Below are 21,786 nucleotides of genomic sequence, written 5' to 3' on the forward strand. Positions count from 1 at the left end.
CCAATAGACGTAGAGCAAATGTAGAGTCAAGTAATAGAAACTCGTAATGATGATTTGGAATGCTTTCAACAAGAATCAGCTGCATGTGAACTTGTTTAGTATAGTATATTGAAACTTTTCCTTGCGCTCCTTGGTAGCACAAGTGTACTTATGTTAAGGTACTCTATCTGCATATGGATCTGTCTTGTCTATCTCCAGTTGCTTTGTCCCGGGGAAGATCTTCAAGCACAACAAGATGCAAATTAGAAAAAGATCTGACAGGATGCTTACACTTACTTGATGGAAAGCCAAGACAAGCTCATAAGTACCACAAGCCGCTGTCGACGGCTCGACGCCATCACTCTGCTCCGGGCTATGTTTCTCAACCCGGCCCGTCAGATCAAGCCGCCCACAGGCAAACACAGGCCGGCGTTCGTGGGCGAGATTTGAATCCGGGACCTCCTTGACATGGGTGTGAAGCCCTACAAAAAATCATACTCCAGGCCGCCTTCTGTCTGGGCCTGAGTGAGCCGCGGCCGTCCTCAAATCCTTGCGGGTTCAAACCCGCAGCCCGCCAAATTTGCACTCGGGTTTCGAAGCCGTGCGGTTCAAGCTTTTGATCTAGCGAGATGTGTCAACGGGCGAGTTTAACACTGCTGCATCCCAACATCATCAAGTTATGAAGGTCGGCGCCGATTCACATCATCGGAGACGTAAAAGAAATGCGTAAAGTAAAGCCGGGGGATGCATCAGTCAGCCCCAAGAATTGGCGGCAAATTTGACCTACACATTGTTCAGAACGACTTCTTCCACCTTTATACTTCTGATTACGTTCTAACACCTTGACTGTCACTTTCCAAACGAACTCCAAATTAGGGACTGCTATACTGAGGAGAGAAGTGATCGGTTGGGTTGGGCGCTGATGGGATCTCAGTAAACACAAGTCTGACATGGCCATGAGGGACAGTGAGGCGTGATTGAGCCGTGTGGTTGACCAACATAGCAGATCTCGTGGTTTTCAAGAAGGAAGGGAAGAAAATCGGTTTGGAATAATTGAGTTGCTCGTGGATGGTCAATACTAAAGCTCAATGACAATGGACGAAGGAACTTACAGTTATTCGGCACACAAAGACCCATACAGAGTACCGGCAGTGGGACGATGAGGGGAGGGTGTCACTGCGTCGGGAGATGGGAAATGGCGCGCGACGATTCTGGATGCGGTATAGAGCGCTCAGCTCTATCGCGTGTAGGCCTTGTACCATTGGAATGTGGAAATGTTGGAGTGTATACGAGGCAGCTTAGACTAGACCGAGCATTGAGCTATCGTTCTCTTCTTCTTCGTCCTTGGCAGGATAATACCGCGTGTACAGTGAAACAAGATCTTCAGGAGACATTTGACGGTGTGCACAGACAGACAAGCGATTTGCTAGGCGAGTTGCAAGTATGTGTTTGCACTAGTATTTCTTTTGAGTACGAGACACGGGACGAGAAGAAAGACGGACCATGACATGGTTCTTCTGCTGCAGCACGTAGTGAATGAAGGCCGGGCAGCTACAAAAATAGGGGTATCCAGTGGTGCTAACATCAAGCAAAACCAAGTAAGTGCCATTGGATCCGATAATTTCGTATTCAGTGTGCCCCCATGAGGTCGTATATTTGAGAACTAAAAAAAATGGTCATCGTTATCAGATATACACGGAGCAGATTGCGTACCATTTCCTCTGTCTATCAAATCCAGAGCCCCGAGGACAGTTTGCTCCGGAAAGGCGTGCTGGAGACGGTAGAGGTCATCATCTGTCACTGAACTATTCGTTAATTCGAAATCAATTCAAGTAGATGGCACGGACGATCTTGGCCTTGTACTCGGTTAATCACAGCATCAACAATCTTCAAAGGTTCTAAAAGGGATGTTGACATTGTTCTCGACGATCAAAGCGCCTACTACAGAACCTATTGCCGCGACGGGCCGATGTATTTGCACTCAGCGGTGTTGCCAAACAAAGGTCAAAAGGTTTTCAGAAGATAATCATTCGTTACCAACTGGAATCAATGAGAACTCGTTATCTCGTCGCCTTTGCCCAATCTCATAGCGACTTCCGACTCCCAGAATTGCAGTCGATCTCGGAACTTCACGACTTTCACATTCATCTACCAGATGAGCCTGATACATCAAGGCCCTTCATGGTCGTGGAACTCGAGGACGAGAAGCATGCGGTTATTTTGGCAGAAAGATGCATCCTAATCAAGTAATTCGACTCTTTATCCTTTCGATAAATATGTTTATCTTTTGGATCGTCCAAGGTCAATATACGAGTTTTATGCCCAGGGAGAAACGTACGACGAGGTCCATAAAATGAACCGCTCCAATAGACACCTATGGGAGAAATACATCCCGAATACATCCTTTAAATTCAACGTCACAGGATTCAATCATACAATACCTCAAAGAAGGCAGCGCGACGTTATTGAGAATTTCGCGTACATGGACTTTCGGGGTAAAATTGACATGAAAAATCCCGAAATAACCATGGCATGCTTCGAAGAATGTGCGCCACTCTGTTGATGATGACTGTGGTTAATCCTTGATTGTTTTTCTTCTACTTGTAGATGAGTGCCGTCAAGCGCCGGCGAATGGCCTCCCTCGCAAGCGGTGCGAAGATGACGGTAGTTTCAAAGAAATTTTCTTTGGGAGGTTGGTGCGTCTGTCTCTGTATTCCAGGGATAGCAACCCTAAATACACTTCAGATAGTAGAAGGTACTGCACGGCAACTGGTTGGCGTGTTTGACGTGAAGAAACGCGCCTACTTCGGGAACACCAGCATGGAGGCCGAGATTTCTCTTCTTATGGCTAACCAAACTTTGGTCAGGCGGATCATCAGCCTATAATCAGCGAGAGACTCATACACGATAAAGGCCTCTCCAGGTAAATTGATATATGACCCCTTCATGGGAACTGGAAGCATGGCATATGTAAGGTCAAATGCATATGTTCCCTTTCTGCCTTAATTTTTTTTTTGTAATAGCCGATAGCATACTTTGGAGCTCTCGTATTCGGTTCAGACATTGACGGAAGGCAGATGAGGGGAAAAGGTAAGATATTTTACGTCCGAGAAATTTTGATGAACCGCACAGCCCTCACAGGAAAGCCGCCAGGCGTCATACGAGCAGCAACTCAGTATGGCGTTGCCTCCAAGATCATCGACCTGTGCACATTCGACGTTACACATAATCCATGGAGATGTGGGGAATTATTCGACGCTATCATTACAGACCCTCCTTGTGAGCTTTGCCACTGATCTGCTACCTGTGACTTCACGCATTATAGATGGCGTTCGTGCAGGAGCGAAACGGCTCGGCCGCAAGAAAGAATTATCAGAGGAGAAGAAAGCGCTTTATTTCCAGCACTCCCAAAGCCCAAGACCGTATGTCACTATCAGTCATTTTGGTCTTCAGCATTATACTCTGCATCCAGTGACGATCAGCCGTATATACCACCAACGAAACCTTATGAGCTATCCAATTTGGCAACGGACCTAGTTTTGCTCGCACGGTATCTACTTAAACCGGGGGGTCGATTAGTCTTTTTTCTCCCTACTGTTACCGACGAATATCAAGAAGTCGACATCCATACTATGATGTGCGAAGGCATGGAAGTCATCGCAAATTCGCTACAAGATTTCGGTTCATGGGGCCGCCGCGTAAGTCTTCGCTTGTAACTTCGATTCGCAGGAAAACTACAAGTTCCACACACAGCTCATCACGATTCGAAAAACCTCAAATAATAAATACCTACCTCCGGCGTATAGACCCGTCGCAGGCGAAGCTGAAAATGCACATGTCCCTGCACACCGAGATTTTAGGGAGAAGTACTTCCAGGGTTTCAACAAAGATGGTGATTCCTTAGCGGCATGAGGATGATTACCTACCTCAATCCAACATTAATCACAGCATTCGTACCCTTAGTGAGCTTATTATATTCTCTGCAGATAGTGTACATCGAACGAAACCCGACGCATTAACGGTTCTAGTAACAGGTTCGAACTGCATGTGCATAAAGAAGGTAAAGAATATGATTGACACGTTAGACGCTCTATTGGTCAACCGTCATCGCAATGTCACTTGCTTAGTTCCTCGAGCTATACGCGTTCAGGCGATTTAAGTTCCCGTGGCTTCAGTGTATTCTTGTGAGCCGCCTCTTGCTTCAGCATCTTCTGCAACCACTTTGAAGTCCATCACGATACCGTCAATCCCCTACCGAGCCAGTGCCAAAACGCTAAATTCTCGTCGGCTGTTGAATGCAAACAAAAACGCCACGCTAGCCCAGTCTAGGAGGGCATGGAAGATATAGAACAGGGCCTTGTCCGTGCGACTATTGAGGGATCCGTCGACCATAGATCATATGGAATGAATGGATAGATGCCAATCGCACACACACTATGCGAGATTCTACATCTTCATCAGCAGGATTTTCTCATAATTTCGAAGTTATCAGCAGTAGTACCTCCCATTGCTGAGGCCGCCAAGAAAGCGTTCAAAAGCGAAATCCTAATTATCCATATTCAGAGCCTAGTCCAAGGTAGGTCGGGCGTGCCTTCAGGAGGCGTTCCGGAAAACTTCTCGCAATTCAAAGGTTCTTCTGAGTCGTCCAATTTGGCACTGGATATTCAGAGTTTATATCGCGATCCTACTTCACTTGACTGGACGTAAGTGTCAGATCCATAGGTAGCGTCAGCAAAAGCGTGCGAAGCATATTGTTCAGATATAATCAACTCTTCCACCAGATCCAGAGTTTCGGAAGTATTATCCATCTGCATTACCGCTCTTTCGTAATACGCACCTTCTCCCGGTGGGGCCGTAGAAGGAAGGTCAACGTCTTCTCCTTTACCTTCTTCAAGCGTGTTTGGGGCCTCATCAGTCCCGAGATTTCCCCAACAAGCCTCCTCGACAAAGTGATTCTCAGCTATGGCGAGTTGGGAAGACAGGAGGAGCAACAGTTCCCGTGCTGTGTGGTAATTGGTCGGGAAGGCTGCAAAGAAGCATTGGACGGCCCGAAAATATACAAAATACCTTATTATACGTGCAGGAAGGTGATGGTGGGAACCATAGGTGCGCTCGCCATATGCACTGACGGACATATGATCTTAATTAAATGCCTCATTTCCATCCCAGATTTGGTTAGTATTGAAGTATATAAGGAGAATAGATTAACGAGTGATTGCAAAGCGAATGGCTACGTTTTTAGCAATCCTCACTGCCACTTCTCTCGCGCTTGCTCAAGCTCCAACAACACCCCCGTCTCACGAGACGGGAAGGCTACCTGCCCTAGGGTATCTTCTTATATGTATCTTGTTCTGTTTGGAACTGCGACTGACTATGATGACCAGATGGAACACCTGGAATGCCTATCATTGTGGTGAGTAGAGATTTCGAGCAGCAAACAATTTCTAACCTTCAACCTGACGCGAATTCGAATCAGAGATTGACGAGGCTAAGGTTCTTGCCGCCGCACACTCGTTCGTAGAACTTGGACTCAAAGATGCGGGTTATGAATACGTCAATATTGATGTAAATTCTCTTGCTTCCTTACTCGGAGAGTCTCGGTTTTGACGACATCATAGGACTGTTGGTCAGTTAAGGATTCTCGTGACAGCTCTGGAAGGATCGTACCAGACCCCACGAGATTCCCAAACGGAATCATTGGGGTCGCCAATGAAGTTCATGATCTCGGATTGAAGATAGGTATCTACAGGTCAGTGTTTAATTACCGGTCAGAAATCAAGAGCTCATATGCAATAGTGACGCTGGTACACAAACTTGCGCTGGATACCCTGCTTCTCTCGGTAATGAGCTTATTGATGTCCAAACATTCGCCGGCTGGGGCATTGACTACTTGAAATACGGTCAGTACATGGCGATTTCAATCAGATGTGGTTTATGAAATGGTCCCTAGATAATTGCAATGTTCCCAGCAACTGGACTGATGCTCCCGTGGGTTATCTTTCATTGTTCTTGCTTTGTTTGACCTAAACTATGTTAGAATCCACCCGACGGTGATTGGTAGTAAGCAATAGTCTTTTTCTTCCAGCATTTAACTTCCGTTAACCTGGACTGGGTGATAGCAACTCGAACTCCGGAATCCGTTATCGCCGAATGACGTAAGTTTAGAGTGAATGGATGATCTCGAAATTGAATTGAGCTAATTATAATTGTACTAGAGATGCTCTCTCCAAAGTATCCCGTCCGATCCAACTTGACGTCTGCATCTGGGGTCAAGCTCAAGTTTGGACCTGGGGCGCTCGGACGGTAAGCATCTCGTACAGATGACGGTGAAGATCCAATGACGATGACAATGTTTAGGGCCACTCGTGGAGGATGTCAGGAGATGCCACGTGAGAAACGTCTTTCTTGCTTAAGAAACGTACAAATCGCTGACTTTTTTATAGCCCAACATGGTCGTACATCATGGACATCATTAAAATTAACGTAGACCATTTGGATACGATTGATTTCTTCGGTCACAACGACATGGATATGATGGAAATTGGTACGTGCATTTATAATCTACTCCAGTGATTGTAGCAGCTAACATTTGATTTGACCTTCCACAGGAAATGGTGACTTGACTATTCAGGAAGAGCGTACACACTTCGCCGCCTGGGCTTTCTTCAAGAGTCCCATATTACTGTGAGTAATGTGTCACTGACTTTGATCTAATCTGAACGTTGATGTGGAACTATGCAGTGGAACCGATGTAAGAGATCTTTTGAAGCGTTCTCCTCTCACATGAAAATAATTTTGTGACTGCATAGCTTTCGCAACTCAACTCTGAACAAGTGGCCATCATCACTAACAAGGAACTACTCGCTTTCAGCCAAGATCCCAACATCGGAACACCTGCCAAGCCATTCACACCTAGATCTGGTGCTGGTACAACCTCACCCCCCGAGTTTTACGCTGGTGCATCTTCCAAGGGCATGCACGTATTCATCATGAATATTGGATCATCTACCACTACGAAGTCGTTCAGGCTCTCGAACGTCCCTGGCCTCTCTGATTCCGGAAGGTTCATCATCCACGACATGTGGACTGGGACTGACGTGGACGGGTCTTTCACTGCGGGTTCGACGTTCAGCGTCAGATTGGGTGCTCATGATACCGCCGCTTATCTGATTACTGAAGCTTGATGACGGAAATACCGAAATGAAGTGGGTGCGTGTGTAAGTACAATTGACTCGGCAGGTTACTAGGTTCATATCAATGCCGATAGCGCGTACCTTCTTGCTAAATACTGGCTTGACAAAATGTATAAAATCTGAGATCTGAGTAATGAAAGCTTTTCTATTAAATTGTCAATGGAGAACTTCGACCACAAGAAAAAACACACAAGAAAGAACGAGCGGGCTCAGACGTGAAGAAAACGATCCCCGTATTACAAAGGTATAATACAGCTATGCTATGGTGATCATAACTATACTCCAAGTACTCTCATACATACTAAGTTGGATTCTGACTATTTGTTGCTTCCCGCATCTCTTGTAACTTCATCTCATCCGATCGCTTACGTACTTGTTCACCTCGAACAAAGAAAATCAACGAAGATGCGACCATAATAAATGAGCCCTGGAAAACGAGAGCACGACGCATATTCAAAGGGGGGCTTGCATTTTCGTCTGCACGTAATGATCCTTCAACTGTTGGCCGATGAGCCCTTTTGGCAGTTCCGTGATCTCAATGAATTAAAGATGTACTTACCGAGGGTGAATATGAAACCTAACAGACTGCCCCTGCAATAAGGATATTAGCGGGGTGCCATGTTTAACTGGACAAAGCACGCACGAGAGCCATAATATAGCGGAGCTTCCATCCGCGTTTCTTGTAACCTCTACGGCAAGTTCCAAAGCAACAGGCAGTAAAGATATACTGCAGACACCAATAAGGGTCATCACGACAAAAAGTCCCGCCAGATTATTGGGTTTGACTATGCAAGGAGTTACTTAATATACGCTCACTATCATCAAGAATTCCTTACCTGCCCAAATTAAAGAAAGCCATGCTCCAGCAACACAGGGGATCACAATTTTGGTGGCCAGCGCCAGCCTATGCGTAAAAACACGATCAAAGAGTGGTGCGGTAGCGATCGCGGCAACGATTCCTGTCAATAGCAAACAGGCGCCCAAAAATCCACTGATGTCAGATGAATAGCCAACTGGTTCCTATTAACATCCGTAATCCGTTAAATGTTGCAAACATACTTGACGAGACGAAAGAAGGAGACATACAAATATTTGTCCAGTAAGGACCCCAAACGCGTTCGCCCTATATATAGATTTTATGAGCGGAGTGCTACACATTCACTGTGTAACCTACCCGGCAACAAGTGAGCCGAATATGATGATCATTATTGCGAAATCAATGCGTTCTCGGATAGTCATATATGCTTCTGGAGGGACTTGTTTGCCGATCATTGCGAGGAACAAGGAAATGAATGGAGGCGAGGACTTGGATCCAGCATATGCTACATCATCAACGTTTCAAAATGACAGAATCGAAGTGACAAGGTAGATTGAACCGTACTGGGTGGTAACGTTGGTGCATTTCCAATGAGGAAAACTAGAGGTGTGACAGCACTGGACATAATTGCAAGGACGAGAATCTGTATCAGATGTAAGTGAGTGCGAAGGTTTTTGCCCAGGTTTGAGACACCTACAGATTGTCTGGAGTCACCAACAATAGGACTAAGTAATTGTCCCAGCCCACTCCCAACTGGGCCGGCTAACGATCCCTAGCTGAGATGATGTGGCAGCTGGTCGACAAATTTGCTTACAGATTGCAATTGCCATCGTTGCTGTCGTCCTTCCCTTGAGACCAAACCACATTTCGGAGTATCTAGGGCCAAGGACTTGGTAGACTGCCTGTGAAAAGCCAGCAAGAATCTACAAGAAGTGAGTGTATGGCATCCTTGAACAAAAGGATGAACGTACTTGGCCAATGAATAAAAGAGCATATGCCCTCCCACCAGATAAGGATAGAGCCGTACCCGCAAAACGAACCCACCCAGAAACAATCAAGGTGATCGCACCAAGTTCAAACTTCAATTCATGGGTCATTAGTAAAAAAAAGTTGCGAGCAAGGGAGCATGCATACACAGCGTCTCAAGCCGTATTTCGCGCTGATATACGGGATGCTGGGGGCGATTGGGAGAAATGTCAATAGGATAATATTTCCCAGCCACGTCACTTTATCCAAGGAGATATCGAAGTCCACCACCACTGTAATGCCGTTGATATACCACGTTGACGAAATAAATTGTTTGACTCACCGTTATTAGCTATTGGACCGAACCATGGCGCTGGCATTCCGGAAACAATATTCAAAAAAATCTTCAGGTATATTGAGTATTAAAAGAAGTCCATGAATATGACGTTGCTCACCAGTGCCACCAATCCAGCATAACGTCTTTTATACAACCGATACACTTCTATACCCCTTGATACCTCAGAAGCACTATGAACTTCGATGATTAAGTCGTTTTTCAACGCTTGTGCATTCTTCTCCGTGCTTTGTTGGTCCAACATCGACTCGAGTTCTGGCTTGAGATCGAGGTGCGCCGAATTTTCCGCGAGGTTGAGACTACCCGGCATGAATGAGGATTGATTGACTTTTTTTCTTACACCACCTGTCAGAGCGGTCTTGATGTGCGGTTCGCAAAACTTGTTTCTAAATGAGCTAGCAAAACGACGCTGGTGGTGGCATAAGACAGGAAGCTGATGAAAGGGTCGGACTTGAGACGTGAGCTGGATGTGCCAAGCTCCGGAAACGCCACTACTAAATCTGCACAGCTGCTCTCATTCGGCAAGTCAACTGCTGATGTGTGAGCCACATGTTGTCGACTTTTCCGTAGCGAGAACGCAAACTCGTGACGGTCGCGTGTGGGCAAGTATACGGAGGTTTTAGAAGACTTCCGCATGACTCTGGAGTCCAATGAGTAGAAGTTCGGCTGTAGTTCAGATGGATGTACTTGGTAGCCTACGATACTCGTGATTGGAAATCAGATCATCTACGTTAAATGTTTCATACGGATTCTGCGCTGTGATTTGTTTAAAAATATCAGCGCCAACATCCGAGCTAAACCAATTTAATACAACACCGGCGAAACTGAACTGAACCAGCATTGACGACAATACCCTGACTGATGGACTGATGGTCACATTATGTTTCGAAAGCACTGGTCACGAACTTTTTTTTTTTTTTTTTTTTTGGTGGAGCCTTTCTTGAGACCTTTGACAGCTGACGACCAGCCTCTACTATGCCCGCATAGTATGGGTCAGCTTCTCGGGTCGGCTAGAGATCGTTTTGGGTAACGGATGTACGAGATTTCCACCCCTGGGAAAATGCTTTAAGCACTTCCCGTAGGGATATTTGCGTGTGGGACTCCATTTCTAAAAGAAATGTCTACCCACTAAAAACCCAGGTATATTTTCTGGCGGGTTGTTGAAGTTATATTCGTTTTCTAGGATACCTTCCCATGTATCTGAGGCTGTTTTCTTATCGAGAGCTTTTTTACTGAAACGTTTCGTGTCTGTTAGGATTATATCCATGCGAATTTTGTGATTCATTTTAAGTTCCAGTTGTTTCAGTGCTCTCCTCGTTGCGGGCTCTTGGTGGTTGGGGGTGTCCCCATTGATTACTTTTTCGCATCTCAGTTTCCATATTAGGTGTGCGCACTCTGTGATTAGGATATGGTAGAGTCGCGTTTTACCTTCGTCCGGTTTGTTGTTTCGGTTTTTTATAATCACCGAGTTTATGCCCATTATCTCTCCTATTTTTGGGGCTTGCCACGTTCCCCCTTTTGCCGTCCAGATTTTTCCTGCGGCTTCCCATATTGCTTTGCGTTCTGGTGTTGAGCATTCAGTCAGAATGTGTTCCATTGAGTCTTCTACTTGGCATTCTCGGCAGGTCTCTCTGCTTGAGAGCTCTTCGTCCGTACAGTGGGCCCATTTTTTCCCCAGGTAGTATGTCGCTTTGATTGTTTTGTATATGAACTCTCTATGTTTCTTGTTTATTCTTTTAGCTTTCTTCAGTGCTGTCCAAATTTTTCCAGCAGGGGTCGTTTGTTTGTATTTTCTTTTTAGTTCTAACGTTATTTTCGCGATGTTTAGTTTCGATGTTTTCGATTCTTTTGGTTTTTCGTTCTCTCGTATGAGGCTGTGTATTTCGGCTTGCGAGAGGCCTGCTAGACGCGCACCAATTGGGCTGTACGCCTCGGGGGTTAGTGGGTCTTCGAGTGTTTCTTCGTGGTTACTTGAGGCTAGTGCCATCTCGGCTAGCTCTTTCGCTTCTGCTATGTATCCTTGCTCGACGCCTTTGTCTACCCATGAGAATACGGTCCGGCCTTTCCTGTTCCTAAGCCTGGTTATGATTTTCTTTATTAGTATCTTGTTCGGGGCGCCTAGCCATCCTTTGTCTTCCCAGGATTTAATTTTTTCTGTCAGGGCTTCGAAGATTTGTTTTGAGGACGTATGGATGTTTATATTTTCGTAGTTATTGGTGTATTCGAGTGTTCTTTTTAGTGCTAGGAGGGTGATCGACGTGGTGTCTGGGGCTTTACTGGACTTGAGGACCGTGTTTCTTTCCTTTTTGCTTAGGTATAGGACGCCGCATGCTCCTATTAGAGTCCCGTTTGTCGTTCTTTTTGTCCGAGCTGCTAGGTATATGGAGGTGTCAAATATGTTGGGCTCCTCAATTTCCATGTCATCGTCCGGTTCGTATATGCTGGCGCATTGGTCTTCGGGGCGGGGGAGGATTCTGAAAGCTTCGGATAGGTTTGCTGGTGGTTCTCTGTCTTTCCAGGTGATCGATTTGTCGTTATCTGTTCTTGGGTTCTGGTTCATGATTTGTTCTTGGTGCAATCTGGGGTCCCAGGCGGTATCGAGCTTATCTAGTAGGTTTCGGCTAGCTTCAGCGCATATGTTCGGGTACGTGCAGTTTAGTTCGATCCTGTCAAATTCACAATCTGGGCAGTCACAGTCACTGGTCACGAACTTCGAATCATCCAAACGTCAATCATCATGAGCGAATACTGGGTCTCCAAGAAAAAATACTTCTGCAAATACTGCGACATCTACATTGCAGACGATGCACCCTCGAGGCAGCATCATGAAAATGGTCTCAGGCACAAGGGAAATGTCGAACGGTTCATTCGTGGTATCTATAAGACGGGAGAGAAGAAAAAGAAGGATCAGGAAGAGGAGAAAAGGGAAATGGCTAGAGTAGAACAGGTACGATCTTTGGTTTCAATGTCGGTTTCAATACTCATGTAGAGGTTATTTTCAGGCAGCTCGTGCAGCATTTGCTCTAGATGTCAGCTCAGGCCACGCAAAAGCTAGCAGTGCACCGGTCGCATCGACCTCTTCTGCGCCGCGTAAACCTGCCACTAAACCTTCCAACCCATACGCAAACTACTCTACAGCTGCACAATTAGGATTTACCGATCCTGATGCTGAAAAATTGGAAATTCGGAAACAACAAGGGCTTGTAGGCGATTGGCAAGTAGTGCAGCCTTCGCCCCCTCCAGTACTTCAAGAAGGGCAGGAAGAGCAGGACGTGAAGCGCGACGCCGTAGCCGATGCCGAACGTCGTCAAGATACGGATACGAGTGTAAAACGACCCGCAGAGGTACCACCAGACGATAGTCGTTCATTCAAACTTCGCAAGAAAACTGCATCAGCCGGACTTGGAGAACTATACGACCCAGGTCTTATACCGATTGAAGTCAAGAAGAAAAAAGAAGAGATACCGACTGAACCCGAAACGACGTTCGCCTCCACCTCCTCTACTTCTGAAATCCCTAAATGGACTTCTATCTCGCTCAAACCTCTGAGTTTACCCTCGAGTACCTCGGCGATACCAACAACATCCTCCCCGCCGTCCACCATCACTCCTAAAGCTGAAGAAACCGACGAGAAACCTCCTGCCCCTTCACGTTGGGCAAAAGTTGCATGGGATCAGCCACTTAAAGAAGAAGCATTGCCTGCAGTCTCCCTCTCCCAAGAATCGCCAATCGCCAATGCCGATACGGTCAAGACAGAAGAGAGGGATCCAACTATCAAACTTGAGCAGAACAGCTCCAGTTTAACTTCCGAACCCGACCCACCTACTGCAAGTCTCTTTAAGAAACGGAAGACCGCAGGAAGGGGGAGACGGCAGCTGTAGCACAGAACCCTGGCCCTTTTATTTTCTATATATCTGGTATGACTCTATGTCAGGGTAATCGTGACGAGCTTAACTCTAAACTTGTAGATTCCGAGAAAGAGATTGAATTTTAAGCTATGCGGAGAACTCATTGTTGGGCATGCAAGTGATGTATACCGGTGTATGTAAGATGGCCTTGGATTAGTAAACCTGTTGTCGGCCTGCGATTGACTCAACAGTATATTCCGAAGGGTTATTCTCCGTGAATAGTCACTTCCACTAGTGATAGTAGAAGATTGAAGCTGACGCAGTATGCCTTCGATATTCACCTCGGTACTTGATCGAAATATCCTGTACGCCCGATTGATACTCTCTTGGAAGTGTCATAAAACTGATTCCTCCTTCAGTATTTTACAAACTTGGTCTGGATAATATTACTTCCTACATCACAGAGGCACGGTGTCAGCGAACAAGACAGACATCATTTGCGGTGGATATCTATCAGCTTCTCCAAGATCGGCTTGAGTTTTCTCTGCAAGCTTCCGGATTTTAGCGACGTCCTCTGCATCGAGTTTGACGTTGACTGAGGCGTTATTTTCCTTCACATACTACGTCGAGGAGATAAATAAACAAGCCAGATAAACTTCCCATGAAGCATGACCGACCTTGATATTTTTGGTACCTGGGATAGGTATGAAATCCTTGCCTTGTGCAAGAATCCATGCGAGCGTAACTTGGCCCGCAGTCGCATTGTATTTCTTTCCAATCTCCGCCAAACCTTCGGAGAGTTGTAATATTTTGGGGAAGTTATCCTTGCTGAACCTACCAGCATGATACAAGACTTCAGACCAAATGTTAGTGTACGGCATAGAAACGTCACATACTTTGGAATGGCTCTTCTGAAATCTCCCTCTTCAAAGTCGTCTGGAGATGTATACATGCCTGTCAACAATCCTCTTCCAAGAGGTGAATACGCGATAACGGTGACACCGAGCTCTCGGCATGTCTTGAGAAGGCCAATCTTTTCATCTTCAATGTCCATAAAGAATGGAGAGTATTCGATTTGGACCGCCGAGATTGGATGGACAGCATGTGCCCTTCGAAGCGTTGCGGAGGAGACCTCAGAGAGTCCGAGGTATCGTACTTTGCCTTCCCTGATCGAAAGCGACTTAAGTCACCCGAACATATCAGGAAGATTTATGATAGAACTTACTTGACAAGCTCTGCCATAGCTGCGACAGTTTTCTTTAACGATTAGGTTAGCATACAGCCAAAAATCCGGCTGGTTTACCAACCTCAATGGGTACGTTCGCATCTGCCCTCTATAGATGCCTTTTAGCATACAGCAAGATGGCGTTGAAGCCGGAAGCAACATACGTGGAGGTAGTAGAGGTCGATTTGATTCACTCCCAAAAGCTTGAGTGACTTTTCGCAGCTTGATCTGGCATGCTCCGGGGTGCTGTTGGTGCCACTGCCAGTACGGACAATCCCAAACTTAGTCGCAAGAAATATTTTATCGCGATTGCCAGTGCGTTTAAACCTGTATAAGGAGTTAAAGAGTCGTCCTCACTTTAAAGTTTACTGTGAACGTACCACTTTCCAATCAATTCTTCGGAGTCGCCATAAATGTCGGATGAATCCCAAAAAGTTGCACCCTCTTCTAGTGCGGCGTCTAAGAACTGAACAACAGATGGTATGAGTGTGTCGAGCTAACAAGTTGACCGAAAGTGAAGGTCACCTTGAAACGTTCTTCATCGCTCAGAACACTACCGTAATAAGCAGATATGCCCATCAGCCCGAGTCCAACCTCCGCAACATCATCGTTGCCAATTTTTCGTGTGGGTAAAGTAGGCATGTTTCCCTAATAGATAGTCAAAGGACAAGAGGTGGAACAGAGGTGAAACAATGTGCGCATTCATTGAGTTGCGATTCGAGTCTCTTTTATTCGCATGTGAGGCACCTCTGAATTTAGCTTATGATATCACTCGCTCCCGTTGCCGCGTAATTACGCGGCAAGCTTATAAGCAGGCGGCAAACAAGCCACTTCGGTATTATCAGCGTATCAGCGTATCAGCGTATCAGTGAAGCCTTCTGCGTATTACCAAGAAATCAGAAGGGTGACTGTGTGCAAATTTGTCATTGGATGACTTTCCATAGGATTTAGAAACACAGAATATCTTCTAAACTCTATTTTTTTGAAACCCCGCCGCTGTTATTCTAGTTTAGTGAACCATAGGCACTCGGAATAAACAATAACTAATAAACGGTGATAAAAATAGTAAGGGACCGTACGGGATGGATATCAAACCTGGCAGATCAAACGGAAACCCGATTAAATACCATCAATTTCCCAAGCCGGTGCAGTGACAGATACCTGACCGCTTCAACGACAACAGCGACGATGGTTTCTTATCTTTTTTGAATCACGATTTCTTATGCCACAATGCGATGCTCGAAGACAAGCCGTGGTACTTATACTAAGTCTAGCTTACTAATAAACAACATCAAAGACCATAAAGAAGAATGATAGGCAAAGTGAGGGCTGCGAACATCCCAATTATCATCCAACCCGATTTTCGGCTTTGCGTGCTATCTGGACGAAAGTGAAGAGAGAATGTAGGGGACAGGACACGTGGGTGCTAGTGCAGTGGTTGGCCTTGCAGCGCCATCGCGGCAGCAGCGGCAATGGTTTCGACGTATTCAAAGCTTTGAGCAGACTGTAGAGGCGGCGGATTGGCTACACTCAGCGTAAGTGAACCACACCTCTTTTGGTGCCTATCACACTCGGTGTGCTGCCGCCGCGTGCACCTCTTCCTTTTTTAAATTTCTTTCTTTCTCTCTCTATGTCAGTGGTTTTCGCCACTCGACACATAGATATAGTTCAATGAATATATTACTCTTCTTGTCGCAGCTAGACGCTATCAACTTATCCTAGTTCTCTGCTCATTCGGTCACTGACACTGTCCCTCCAAAGTCTTGTCCGAGTCAGCTTGTGTATCTGTCATACACTCATACTTGTCGTCTCGCACTCGTCTTCTAGGCTTCTTGTGCTCGTCCCCTCAACTATCTGGCTCTCTCTGTATTGTTCTTGTCTCCGAGTCCCTCCTCTTCTCTCCCCTGCAGATTTGTATGTATAGGCGTCACAGTCCATGTTATCTTCGAGGACGTGTTATGACTTATCTTTGAGAATGCAGAGATGTCATGATGATGTGGATACTGATTTGATTCTCTTAGTAATAGATCTGAATATAACGGGATTCCAGAGATTTCATCTCACAAATGTCGTGAGTGAGGTAATATTCCTCGCTCAAAGTCACTCAAAGGTCGGGGGCGGGGACATGGGGACCTCTTTCGGACGCCAGTCTGGAAAGAGGTCGGTTTAGAGATCCGCTAATGTAGTTACCCGATTTAGTAGCCGGCATGTCCGGCAAGGACCCTTAACGCACTTTAGAAAATATTTCTGTATTTCTAAATGCTATGGAAAGTCATCCATTCGCGAAGCAGACCTGTCAGCCCATCCCGGCAAAAACTTGGCACCGACATGCTTCCTTCCTGAAATTTCAAGGACGGTTTTGAAAAAGACCGTAGAGGAAATTGATATTCTTAGAAGTCACACTGCCCCATTTGACGAACGTGATTCCGACTGAAACGGGATTGTCGTTACAAGCCCGGAAATCCTTGGCAACCAAATCATAAATCAGCCCATCTCCAATACATCACCCTTCTCTTCTAATTTCTCAAGAGGGCTTCTCCATACCCTCCAACAGACGTGGATGGCTGTTTAGATCAGATACTCAAAGCACACATCACGAAAGGGAAACTATCTACGGATCAATGATTTCGGGGTGCCGTGAGAGAGCCTTTCATTTAGCCACATCAGCTGATCAGTGATTATACCATCCGAATCCGACGGCCGCCGAGCCCGAGCACCGTAACCTATGTCTGAACACAGACAAACGTGTTCTTGTCTTTTCAAGTACATCGGCTTCGTCTCAGGCAAGAAGGGAAAGCATGAATCCTCTAATGCAAACATCAGCATCGAGCATTCGAGCCTGGATCCCTGAGCGGTGGGTGAATAGTGTATGACGTCAATTGAGTTAATTTTACGACAGCACGATGCGTCTTTCTCATGCATAGGCTTACATTAGTAGCGATTCACAGTGCTCTACACATGACTAAACAGTCTCAGGCCTGAAGGCTTGAGAAATACTCAGGCGGAGCCCTGGATGAAATAAAGTGAATCATCGAGAGCATCAACATTCACGAGAACCTTCTATTTCAAAGGAAGTCCAGGATGTTTAGCCTAGTGAACCTTATTAAACGGGTGCTTCGGGCAGCAGGTGGTCGAAGTCTGTTCCTGATCTACCATTGAAGAAAGTTATATTCGGTATATGGTCCAACCAATGGATAGCCGAGCGGTTAGACAGCGCCGTAGCTCGAACGTCGCCTTTTATACATAATATTGTTCTCCCATGGATCGAAAAATACGTTGTTGACCACTTTTCCTTCAAGTAATCTGGCCCCGGAATGGACAAGAGTTTAGTTTCATGCATAATATCTGCCATCAGCCGTCCTTTTTATTCAATGGCTTTGTTTTTCTGGGACTCGGATGGCCCAAATCAAATCCTATTCAAAAGGGTTATCTGAAAATTTATGGCTACCGCGTAAGTGTTCGGTAAACAAGACAAAGAAAACTTACGGAGCCAGCCACTTGTTAATGGAGTAGTTGAAGCTATTAATAGTAGTGACCCTGGGAACATCAGTGGTTACTATTGAGGGCACCCGTTTGAAGCAAACAATTGACGCGCAATACGTTAAAAAGGTCAAATTTTCAAAGCTTGACGATACAAAGAGTTCGATGTCTCTCCTCCGCCTTGCCCTCAGAAAGAACATTTTACGCGTAAATCCGCAAGCAGCGCCCTTGACAAGTCAAAGCACCATTTTTATTCGTACGACGTCACTGCAGTCACTTCCTCAACGACATTATGCAACCAAAGGGAAATCGAAATCGACCGCGGAATTCGTACCTGGATCGAAACAAGTTATAACGAATGAAACTACTCTTGCGGAATATAACAAAACGGATACGTCTATGAAAACTAGCGTTGAGTGGTTCCGCAAAGAGTGTCAAGGACTCGAAACTCGGGCTACTGGTCGTGTTACACCTGCTTTGCTGGCACCTGTACGCGTCAAACTTAGTGATCGAGAGTATAAGTTGGAAGAAGTCGCTACTGTTGGCGTTAGGGATGGCTCTGTTCTGATGGTGACTTTATTCGAAGATAGAGTGAGTTGGCCCACCATTTTTTAGTTGTTGTTGCATTGTTTTTGACGTTTTTGAGTAGAATATGAAGCTCGTTGAGTCAGCCCTTTATGCCTCAAAGATTCCAGGAGTTGTGCCGCATAGACACGATAACCGAACAATCAAAATTCCGATTCCAAAGTATGTTTTCAGTTTATGTTGTCTAATCTCCTTCATTGACCATGTACTAGACCTACTGTGGAGGCTCGTAAAGAGTTCTACGCGATAGCAAAACGCAAAGCAGAAGAAATCCGTGTTCAACTCAGAAATCAACATCAAATGGGCTTGAAACGCGGTAAAGTCACAAAACGCACCGTTGAATATGACGAGGTTGGTTCATACACATCTTTCGAAATATTGACGAAAATCAGTACTAACTGTCTGCTAGTTCCAAAAGCTGACGGATCGTCATATTGCCGACGTGGATGCCAGCCTTGCTTCCTTGCAAAAAGCGACCGGCGCCTCCAAATAGTTTCGCTCTACGCGTCCCCCTCGCTCTGTAAATATACTCTCCCTTGATACACCCTAAATCATAACCTGAACCAACTATTTCGCGCACGTTAGGCTGGCGCCAGAGGCCGCCATAATAGGACCAGAACAAAAGTGTCTGTTGGTCAGTGGAGGAGTGAGAGAGGATCAGGGAATTGGATGAGACGGAAGCTATGTCGTGCGCTAGAACCGCTAGAATCTAACGAGAGAAGAATATCATGTCGGCGCGCGGACAAGCCTTTCTTACAAGTCAGGCCGACCCGAGTAGTATATAGACACGGAATGAAGTGGCCTACTTGCCACCGGCTAATTGCACACCGCTTAACGGTTCCCTGGTTCAATTAATAAAAAAGAACGGGTCAAAAGACACGGAATCCAACATGCTCCGTACTGCCACAGCTTGTCAGTCTCATGGAGAAGCTTCCCTGCACAAACATATCCGATCTTAGATACGTACGTACACAAGACACAGCTAAACATTATACTTTTTTCTCCGACAAATCATTCTATGATTACATGTACAAGCAAGCAAAATTCAATACACACACAAGAAGTAGCCGTCCCTCCCAACAGAAGACGGCAAAGGTATAGATGAAAACAGTTTAGATCAACGAACAAAATTGTTTGATAGCCAAAAAAAAAAAAGATAGAGAACCCAGATATAAAAATGTAGATGTGGGCGTGCACATCATTCACGAATCAAGAGGCGCCAATGTCAGAATCAAAATACCCGCATTGAATTGATCCACTCTGCAAGGTATTTTTTGCCTACACTCCAAGTGTCAGCATCCACAAAAGTATGTCCGGGAAAGATCAATCATCATACCTCTGCATCTCTCTTACAATATGGTTTTTCACCGCCGGAACACCATTCGGCGAATGCAGACCCTTCCCAACAATCACATTCAAAGTGGAATGTCCATTCCTCAACAAATGCCTAAGTCTTTCTTCTGTTCTGAACAAAGCTTCATCTGGTTTCAATCCATGCACATCGATCGTATCAGGTTTCTGTAGATTATTCCGACCTGGAAAATTGCAGTCTTTTAAGATTACATGAACAAGGTAGACACTAGAAATCAAACGCACCATCAAAATGCCTTCTCGCAGCTCTTCGATGCAATTCGGCTATCCTTTCCCTCGTAAGACGAATATCTTCCTTAAGAAACAACGCATCTCGAGGTCTCTTCTCCTTGTCCGCCAACCTCAACTCTGACATCAATCTTTCCAATTCACTTTCCTCGAACTTGGCTTGTTTTCGTATATCAGTACCATGTTCAACAAGTTCGCGTGGATTGGTCGTGGATAAAACACTCTCTCCGTCAGAAAAAGTGGGTGATTGAGGGCGTACTTTAAGTCTTGCAGGAACTGGGGCGACGATAGGGAAAGGAGGTGTAGGTTCGGGAGGAGGTTGTAACATCGCGTACGACGAGAGGGTTGTTCCAGGGACCGCAATGGGATCAGATTGAGAATTAAGCATGAGCGGTGAAAGCGGATTGTCAGGTACAACCGATCTGGTGGCATTCTGGGGTGTAGACGCAGTAGTACCATTGTCAAGAACTCGAGCTTGTACTGCCGGAGGTGTCCTCAATTCATCCGATTCCGATCCAACCTCGTATACAGGTTGACCAGGAGTCCGAAGTTCATCTTCATCACTTGGTACACTAGGACTATTCGGTGCGGGAAGAATAGGTGGGAGAGAAGCAACTGGTGTACCACTATCAGTTACATAGTGACTAGTGGGATTGGGAACGGGAAGTGGGCCACCACCATTAACTTGTGAAATGGGAATGTAGTTTTCCTCGCTCCGAAGCTCTCTTGGATCGATATCTTCTGTGCTGACGTGCTCCGACCGAGAAGTTATTTCGTCAATGGTGGAAAGACGGTCGACACGAGAGTCCATCGTTCTCTCGCGTATTGTACTATCAGGTGGTGTTAGCAGATGGGGGGAACGTCCTGGGCCACCTGATGGCTCAGGCGCAGAGGCTGCATCATTCTCCCCTTCATAAAATGATAGGGCCGAGCGAGGACGAGATGGAAACTGGGTTACTACAGTGATGGGTTTAGGGGACGCAGAAGAATCGGGGAAGGGAGATGGCTGTGTCTCGGCGTCTGAAAAGAAACTACGCGGTGAGGCAGCTAGGTAATTGGGGGAAGAGGCAGTTTGACCAGACGGCGGTGTACTACGAGTATTGACTTGAACCGTTGGTCGAGTAGGCGTACTTGTTTGTGGCGGTGGGAGAGGGTCGGATGTGGCAGTTGATATGACAGGCGACCGATATACACGGACACGGGAGGAAATACGTGGAGGAGAGGCTTTAGAGTGGCGATGACGCTTCTCCTTGTCTCGGCGGCTGGAAGAGCTGGAGACACGGCTGTTAAGAGAGGACAAGGAACTGGGAAATGCGGATTCGGAGATAATTGTGCCAATGGCGGCCCACAGACCAATCATCACCAGTCTTGGTAGACTTTTGGATAAGAGCAGATCGGCGGCGAGGCGCAGGCCAAGTGCCAGGTAATGGTCCAAAGGCGGCGAAGAAACGGAGGAAGTAGGGCGGAATGAAAGTTGGTGGGTGAGGACACCTTCGAACAAGCCTATAATAGCTGGAGCAATGACCGACGCTGGGGAAGTGGCGCGTACAAGGTAGACTCGGAGTCCCAAGCCTGCCGCTATCGAGAACACGATGTCCATTTTGTTTGAAGTATATGGGGACGGGAAAGTAAATCTATGCCTGCGCAGGGACGTATCTGTTATCTTGAGTGGGGTGGGATGAAATGGGCATTGGGTTGGCGACCACGATGTGCTTGCGTGGAGGACGCCTATATGTGAA

The 21,786-nt window shown here is 46.1% G+C and overlaps 10 protein-coding genes across 10 annotated transcripts; 4 read left to right on the top strand and 6 right to left on the bottom strand.

Moving 5' to 3' along the window:
* Positions 1–1,433: 1,433 nt before the first annotated feature.
* Positions 1,434–1,783, bottom strand: AGABI2DRAFT_70344 (hypothetical protein; the record flags this gene model as incomplete). The annotated part of the gene is made up of 2 exons (XM_006460576.1): positions 1,434–1,642; positions 1,693–1,783. Coding segments are annotated over 2 exons (300 nt in total), but the record flags the coding sequence as incomplete, so codon positions are not given.
* Positions 1,784–2,028: 245 nt separating this feature from the next.
* On the top strand, positions 2,029–4,064 carry AGABI2DRAFT_203746 (hypothetical protein; the record flags this gene model as incomplete). The annotated part of the gene is made up of 10 exons (XM_006460577.1): positions 2,029–2,225; positions 2,281–2,525; positions 2,587–2,675; positions 2,725–2,841; positions 2,893–2,949; positions 3,003–3,069; positions 3,121–3,258; positions 3,305–3,401; positions 3,452–3,677; positions 3,733–4,064. 10 exons carry the CDS (start codon positions 2,029–2,031, stop codon positions 3,889–3,891), a joined length of 1,392 nt encoding a protein of 463 aa, XP_006460640.1. The 3' UTR covers positions 3,892–4,064.
* A 474-nt stretch (positions 4,065–4,538) lies between these two features.
* Positions 4,539–5,114, bottom strand: AGABI2DRAFT_117573 (hypothetical protein; the record flags this gene model as incomplete). Its single annotated transcript, XM_006460578.1, has 2 exons — positions 4,539–4,635; positions 4,678–5,114. The coding sequence occupies 2 exons, from the start codon at positions 5,112–5,114 to the stop codon at positions 4,539–4,541; spliced, it is 534 nt and encodes a 177-aa protein (XP_006460641.1).
* Positions 5,115–5,205: 91 nt separating this feature from the next.
* Positions 5,206–7,163, top strand: AGABI2DRAFT_70106 (hypothetical protein; the record flags this gene model as incomplete). Its single annotated transcript, XM_006460579.1, has 14 exons — positions 5,206–5,306; positions 5,364–5,392; positions 5,456–5,544; positions 5,598–5,728; positions 5,776–5,879; positions 5,930–5,967; positions 6,017–6,039; positions 6,099–6,134; positions 6,195–6,282; positions 6,337–6,368; positions 6,423–6,523; positions 6,588–6,663; positions 6,721–6,730; positions 6,789–7,163. 14 exons carry the CDS (start codon positions 5,206–5,208, stop codon positions 7,161–7,163), a joined length of 1,233 nt encoding a protein of 410 aa, XP_006460642.1.
* Positions 7,164–7,409: 246 nt separating this feature from the next.
* AGABI2DRAFT_192274 (hypothetical protein) lies at positions 7,410–9,750 on the bottom strand. The gene is made up of 13 exons (XM_006460580.1): positions 9,411–9,750; positions 9,299–9,359; positions 9,124–9,248; positions 8,961–9,068; positions 8,804–8,912; positions 8,687–8,751; positions 8,554–8,632; positions 8,347–8,494; positions 8,259–8,295; positions 8,009–8,192; positions 7,816–7,957; positions 7,732–7,763; positions 7,410–7,670 (listed from the first exon to the last, which is right to left on the bottom strand). The coding sequence occupies exons 1-13, from the start codon at positions 9,618–9,620 to the stop codon at positions 7,474–7,476; spliced, it is 1,497 nt and encodes a 498-aa protein (XP_006460643.1). The 5' UTR covers positions 9,621–9,750; the 3' UTR covers positions 7,410–7,473.
* Positions 9,751–10,418: 668 nt separating this feature from the next.
* AGABI2DRAFT_117576 (hypothetical protein) lies at positions 10,419–11,870 on the bottom strand (the record flags this gene model as incomplete). The annotated part of the gene is made up of 1 exon (XM_006460581.1): positions 10,419–11,870. The coding sequence occupies one exon, from the start codon at positions 11,868–11,870 to the stop codon at positions 10,419–10,421; it is 1,452 nt and encodes a 483-aa protein (XP_006460644.1).
* Positions 11,871–12,041: 171 nt separating this feature from the next.
* On the top strand, positions 12,042–13,331 carry AGABI2DRAFT_185019 (hypothetical protein). Its single transcript, XM_006460582.1, has 3 exons — positions 12,042–12,257; positions 12,313–13,227; positions 13,279–13,331. Exons 1-2 carry the CDS (start codon positions 12,048–12,050, stop codon positions 13,189–13,191), a joined length of 1,089 nt encoding a protein of 362 aa, XP_006460645.1. The 5' UTR covers positions 12,042–12,047; the 3' UTR covers positions 13,192–13,227; positions 13,279–13,331.
* A 213-nt stretch (positions 13,332–13,544) lies between these two features.
* On the bottom strand, positions 13,545–15,025 carry AGABI2DRAFT_203757 (hypothetical protein; the record flags this gene model as incomplete). Its single annotated transcript, XM_006460583.1, has 8 exons — positions 13,545–13,778; positions 13,836–13,992; positions 14,055–14,324; positions 14,384–14,415; positions 14,466–14,492; positions 14,548–14,710; positions 14,764–14,849; positions 14,909–15,025. 8 exons carry the CDS (start codon positions 15,023–15,025, stop codon positions 13,617–13,619), a joined length of 1,014 nt encoding a protein of 337 aa, XP_006460646.1. The 3' UTR covers positions 13,545–13,616.
* A 3,237-nt stretch (positions 15,026–18,262) lies between these two features.
* AGABI2DRAFT_135775 (hypothetical protein) lies at positions 18,263–18,941 on the top strand (the record flags this gene model as incomplete). Its single annotated transcript, XM_006460584.1, has 4 exons — positions 18,263–18,454; positions 18,513–18,610; positions 18,661–18,799; positions 18,858–18,941. 4 exons carry the CDS (start codon positions 18,263–18,265, stop codon positions 18,939–18,941), a joined length of 513 nt encoding a protein of 170 aa, XP_006460647.1.
* A 709-nt stretch (positions 18,942–19,650) lies between these two features.
* On the bottom strand, positions 19,651–21,647 carry AGABI2DRAFT_117580 (hypothetical protein; the record flags this gene model as incomplete). Its single annotated transcript, XM_006460585.1, has 3 exons — positions 19,651–19,726; positions 19,785–19,983; positions 20,045–21,647. The coding sequence occupies 3 exons, from the start codon at positions 21,645–21,647 to the stop codon at positions 19,651–19,653; spliced, it is 1,878 nt and encodes a 625-aa protein (XP_006460648.1).
* Positions 21,648–21,786: the final 139 nt, after the last annotated feature.

Source organism: Agaricus bisporus (genome assembly GCF_000300575.1).
Source record: "Agaricus bisporus var. bisporus H97 unplaced genomic scaffold AGABI2scaffold_5, whole genome shotgun sequence".
NCBI classification, from domain to species: domain Eukaryota; kingdom Fungi; phylum Basidiomycota; class Agaricomycetes; order Agaricales; family Agaricaceae; genus Agaricus; species Agaricus bisporus.